The 5727-nt window shown below is 39.6% G+C and overlaps 1 protein-coding gene across 2 annotated transcripts; it reads right to left on the bottom strand.

Annotated features, from left to right (window-relative positions):
* Positions 1-2533, bottom strand: snrpd3l (small nuclear ribonucleoprotein D3 polypeptide, like). 2 transcript variants are annotated; one of them, XM_026176947.1, is made up of 4 exons: positions 2458-2533; positions 1520-1660; positions 664-856; positions 1-209 (listed from the first exon to the last, which is right to left on the bottom strand). In XM_026176947.1, exons 2-4 carry the CDS (start codon positions 1643-1645, stop codon positions 145-147), a joined length of 384 nt encoding a protein of 127 aa, XP_026032732.1. In that variant the 5' UTR covers positions 1646-1660; positions 2458-2533; the 3' UTR covers positions 1-144. The 2 variants fall into 2 exon arrangements, with proteins under 2 accessions (XP_026032732.1, XP_026032731.1); XM_026176946.1 differs by lacking the exon at positions 2458-2533 and adding an exon at positions 2376-2451.
* Positions 2534-5727: the final 3194 nt, after the last annotated feature.

Raw genomic sequence — 5727 nt, 5'->3', positions numbered from 1 at the left:
TCAAATTGAAAAAGTTTTATTTTAATTAAAAGAAATTAAAGCAACAGACTGCAAAGTACGAGATTTCAAATGATATCCAACGTATCAAATTCAAGGGGAAAACAAAAACTATACAATGCAAAAATGTTAATGTAGCTGGAGCAATTATCGCCTCTTCTGGAAGATGTTTCCCCTTCCCATTCCACCACGCCCTCGTCCTCTTGCAGCCACTGGAGAGCACAAAAAACAAAGATGGCATACTATCAGTTTTTAACGTAGAGTACCTCACTGAATCAGAAATACACCAACGGTTCAGTAACTTTAATAATACATTCAGTACTTTGGTTGCGAGAAGTACAGTGAAGTCTAATTTTGTATCCTTAACACCCACTTGGCAAAATATCAGTTCCATCTTAAAGGGGATGTGAAGACAAATTGAACAACAATGAAACATTTAAATCAGTGTTTTTGACAGATCCCCACACCTATGACAAGACTGTACTTATTAAACAAGGAACAGAGCAACACTGGACAGAAAGCACTTTTCTCATGGTAGGATTTAGTTATGCTGCACAAACACAAAAAGGCAATCAATGTATGCAATGAGTATAAAATCACCATCAGTTGCGCCCACTACTGAACATACTTGACAGGTGTATCAATCTACTGCAAATTTTCACTCACCTTGTGCTTTAAGAATAGCTGCCTTGCCCCTTCCTGCACCAGATCCCTGGTTCTTATTCTTCATACTCTTCAGCATAGGAGCATTTTTTAACATATCGGGTAAAATCAGAAAGCGGATTTTGCTGCCACGGATGTAAACTTGCTCCAGCTGTGCCACGCGGCCATCCCGATAAGTCACTGTGATATTAGACATCTGTAAGAAACAAAGATCATTCTTTCAACAAATGTAATCAAACTGCTCTTTAGTGTTTTATTCAAATCAACAGTAGTTATCTAAACTTTACAAAGCCATAAAAGGAACAGTTTTTTACCATCTGATCCGGGACCGATTTTTAATTAACTGGCTTTTACTAATGCAGCTACCAGATTGGGGTCTCCAGTACTTGATTAGCACAATTCACTCTTAATTTGACACCAACAGGTGGAAAGCTTGGAAACCTTTAAACAACTATGGGGAAAAAAATAAAACACAAAAAAACAGAAATAAATGTTATAATTAAAATAAAAACACCACAAATTGAACCTGAACATTCAGAACAGAGAGACACAGAACAAAGACACTATTATTTGTAATGAAAATTCCTTTGAGCCTCATTAAGCTTTTCTATCTGTTTTGCCACACAAGACATTACGCCATTTATGGGCATGTACCTGAAAATAAAGTAAACAAAACTTGTTCAAATTATCGAGCAGCCTATTAAAGACTAAACTGTTGATTACTCTAATGAAGGCAGAAAAGAAAAAAGAAAAAAAAAACAAAAAAAACAATACAGTACCAACACTTTGGTTGATGGGACCCCAGGAGGGAGGAGCAACACCATCCACATTCACTTTACACTCTTTATCATGTACTGACCTGGCAGTTCATGTTGTCCTCTGCTTCAATCAGCTTGCCTCTGTAAACCTCTCCAGTGTTGGTCTCACAGGTCACAATGTGTCCTTCTGCCTCATGCAGGACCTTGATTGGAACGCCGATGGACATTTTTCAAGAATGTTTCTGGAAAACAAAATTTAGCAGAAGAAATGTTACACTGTGCACATTCATAGGCTGTAAGCTCCTGCAAACGCATTTTATTTTATTTTTTTACCATCAAACATCAGACTCAAAATTATATTTAGCCATAAAGTTTGGTTACAGTTAACTGGCTTGTTAATTTTGGGATGCGTTTAGTTACAGAAACACCAGGGAAGCAATCACTTGTCCACACATTATCCTCGCCAATTTATTTTTCACTCGAGTACTGCCTGTGTAACGACAATCAGCTCTCTTATACCGTTTAAAGAGTTGCTGGGAGTTGATATATAACAATCAGTGACCCTCGTTAAAATGGGATAAGCAGGCTACAGTTAACTTCTGATCAATAAAGCGAATCTCTCAGTCAAATCATTGAATATCGAAGCTGCGAGAGGAATTAGCCTTCATTAGCGAGCTAGGCTAATGTACAATAATATATCCTGGTTGCATACAATAATGTAATCCAATTAATGCCATGTGTAACAAACCAAACTTAAAATTACACAAATACGATTTCAACATTAACGTTTGCCTCTTTATTGCAGTAACAAGTTATTAGTTCGGCAAATAGACGGAGCCATATTGGCTCCTGAATGAACGCGCTTGATTCAAACGCCCAAGAAACAAACAACGCTGCTAATGAGCACGGGAAAAAAATTACGGTCTCAGTTGAATTACGAGTATTTTTGTTTCTTACCTGGAGTCTATCGTAAAAGCTAGTTTCTTTGTTATTGCTTCTTCGTTTGACGTTGCAACGTGCGCCAGACGCGGTTCCCTACCTTTTGAGCCCTTTTTCCGCTTTCCCACAATCCACCGGCGGGTCAATCGAATGCTTCCTGCGATGCTCCGCAGTGCATTGTGGGATCTGTATTTTTATGGCTTTACGGGTTCACAAGGAATTTGGCGAAAAAAATGATACATCAAATGATCATCAGTAGATCTTTTATACATGCCGTTTATTGTATTTTTTTTTTTTATTATTCCATAATATGTCATTGTTTGTCATATAAGTTGCAGGAGCTACTCTCTTTTTATTTGATAGGTTATTTTTTCCAGTTTATTGATTGCTTGTCTCTAGATTGATGGCTGGATGTTTTGTATTGTTTTATCTTTAGACTCAAGGGACAACTAGTGGGAATCTGAATAAAGAATAAAGAATGAGCAGACATTCTTATCTGTCTCTCATCAGCTGTCTATGAATCAAGATCTAGGCAAACCAATGACCAAACAAACCTTAATTATGTTAAAATAGCTGTTGAGCTGACTATAAATAAAAATAAAGTTGCATAGTTGCATACTATTGTTAGTAGCGAAGGCTATCGTATGTGGGAAATTCCCTCCCGAAATTACACTTTTACACCTACCATTCACTTCGCAGAACAGCATCACAGTAGCTCCCTGGTGCAGGCCCTGGTGCACAACTGAGCAGTTGGATAGATTCACCAGAGTCTCCAGCTTGAGAAATAGTTTGTTCTCAGATTCTCTGGTAACTTTTAAGAATCACCAAAACACAAGTTTTAACATTAACAGTAAGGAGGGTAACCCGTTTTGCCAGGTTGCAAAGAAAAAGTCACACCAGAAGAACTAAGATTTGAAGAAAAAAACAACAACAATAAGAACAACAAAAAAAAACCCCATGGGGTAAGAAGAATCACATGTGCTAACAAATTTAAGTTTGAGGCGTTTAAAAAGAAGAACATTTGTGAGGTGTAGAACAAAGGATGCAGTACTTGTAATGGTTATGCGGTGCATTGGTGGAGGCGGGTAATTTATGAGGCTGACTGAAATCATCAGCCAGAGAGGGAATGCACAGAGTATGACTCTTTAAATAAACACTGTGGTCTCTGCTGCAATAAATCTTTTGTTACTGAGTTTCTGATCATTTGCATTTCTTTCTAAAAGATAGCTTAATCATTTTGCATGCTGGTGTCACACATGTGTAATTTATGGCAGCATGACACACTATAAATGTACACACTGGATTGTTTTCCTCCAGGTCATCATACCACAATGGTCCCTTATCTTTTTTATTTTTTATGACCAAATCATTTTGATAACCCTTCTCATGCTTATCAAAATATCATAACATGCAACAACAACAAAAAACATTAAAATGAAATGGTTTCACCCATTTTAATTCCCTTCTTGCATGATTACAATGTGTAATAAACGCAAATACATTTAAGTTTTTGAATAAACACAGTGCAAGTTAGATACGTACCCGTATTCCTGGGTACTCTCTCTGGGATTGCTTTAGGGCACATAAAAGCTGGTTAATGTAGGTCTTTGCCACAGTGGAAGAGCTTTTTAATGAGAGAAGGGAAAGCATTATGGGATAATAAAAGACACCATCAAATGAACCTTCATTTGATTTCCATTGCATTAGGCTTATTGACTGGCGTCAGTGCCAGGCTGCTCTGTAAACATTTCTTACAGAGTGGTCTGTGGTCATGTGTATGTACTTTACCTATGTATGTGTGTCCTTTTCATAGTGTTATGCAAGCAAGCCTTACACTAAAAGCATCTACAATACAGGCATATGGGGTCATATCTGTACAGGCAAACAAGCTCTTTGTTTTGGATGGTTAGTGAACAACAGTGAACATGTGTTGCCCGGCACTGATCAAATCGCTGATCACAACAGCAGCAAAACAAACAGAGTTTTAGTTGTAAGGCCTGTGATGTCATCACACTTCTCACTTATAGAGTTACAACTGAGGAAGTGGAGACTGTCAGAAAACAAATACAGCACCTTACACAACAGAATCTGTTACATCCCACATCAGATCTGCACACTGTTAGACATCTCCACATATGATACCACATATTTTAAATACTTCAAGGTTTTTCTACAGAAAAAATCCTAGATGTGCAGGAACCTCTATCCAACTGATCGTGGCTCAAGAAGTTCGCCTTGTTGGGAGTTCGCCTTGACCGAGACTGTTCGAGCCCCGGCTCGAACAGTCTCGGTCGTTGTGTCCTTGAGCAAGACACTTCACCTGTTGCCTACTAGTGGTGGTCAAAGGGCCCGGTGGCGCCAGTGTCCGGCAGTCTCGCCTCCGTCAGTGCGAGTGTGTGGCTGGGCCAGTGTCCAGCCACCAGGGTGGATGTGGCTACAACGTAGCTTGCAATCACCATGTGTGTGTGTGAATGGACTGGACGTGTAAAGCTCTTTGGGGTCCTTAGGGACTATTAAAAAAAGCACTATACAAATACCAACCTCTAATAAAGCTCTGGGCTTCCTCAGAGGAATAGCACCTAGCTACTGGTACACGTATGTGGATGATCCTCAGACTTCAGAGTAGCCACACCCTCAGACAAAAACTGGTCCATCCTAAGAACAAAACTCCCAAACATAATGCCAGATTTATAGGAGGAGTAAAGGAGGTCTTCTATTGCCATCTCTTATGTAGCAGGTTTGTAGAGAAACTCATGAGAATTTCTTCTCATGATATTATAGTGCACTTCAGACCCAGCCACACCCTTAGAGAAAAACTGGTTGATCTCAAGGACCAAACACAAACTGAGCAACATAGCGTATACTTCGCAGTGCATCAAGGAGAAACCAAGCAGTCACTTGTGAATGACCATCATTGAACGGAGGTGGTGACACCAGCTATCAGCCACCTACAATGCAGTCTTGAGATCCTTTCCCAGGTGCTTTAACCCCTACTCATACCTTCCCTGAGATGACCTCAATAGGGGCACAGTCTCTGAGTGGTTTGCCCCACAACCCCTGACGATGGTCATGACCAACATCTTTTTCACACTTTGGCTCATCTGATGACTCGCATGATCAATATTGGGTTAACAACCACCTCCAAGTGGAACAACCCACACTAGGGGGCAGTAGGTCACATCATGTCATGTGACCTATTGAGGTCACTTCAGCCAAGGTGTTTTTGAAACAGAAGAAGCCTGTTGGATGAGAAGTGAAACATCTTCACAACTTAAAGTCTAGTTTCCTTCTTTTTTCACGCTCTTCAGAGTATCATAACCTGGATGAGTGACAAAGTTCAGTTCAGTGCTGCAGCACAAAAACACCACAT

The sequence above is a fragment of the Astatotilapia calliptera genome, chromosome 7, assembly GCF_900246225.1.
Source record: "Astatotilapia calliptera chromosome 7, fAstCal1.2, whole genome shotgun sequence".
NCBI classification, from domain to species: Eukaryota; Metazoa; Chordata; class Actinopteri; order Cichliformes; family Cichlidae; genus Astatotilapia; species Astatotilapia calliptera.
The sequence above is the reverse complement of the archived record's forward strand: the minus strand, read 5'-3'. Positions and strand labels throughout refer to the sequence as shown.

What these genes read in the sequence shown, in the direction of transcription:
- snrpd3l (XM_026176947.1), bottom strand. Translation starts at nt 1,645, where the DNA reads ATGTCCATCGGCGTTCCAATCAAGGTCCTGCATGAGGCAGAAGGACAC. An exon ending in AGGACAACATGAACTGCCAG is followed by an intron (nt 857 to 1,519) that starts GTCAGTACATGA and finishes TGTTTCTTACAG; the next exon opens with ATGTCTAATATCACAGTGAC. An exon ending in AGCTATTCTTAAAGCACAAG is followed by an intron (nt 210 to 663) that starts GTGAGTGAAAAT and finishes TGTGCTCTCCAG; the next exon opens with TGGCTGCAAGAGGACGAGGG.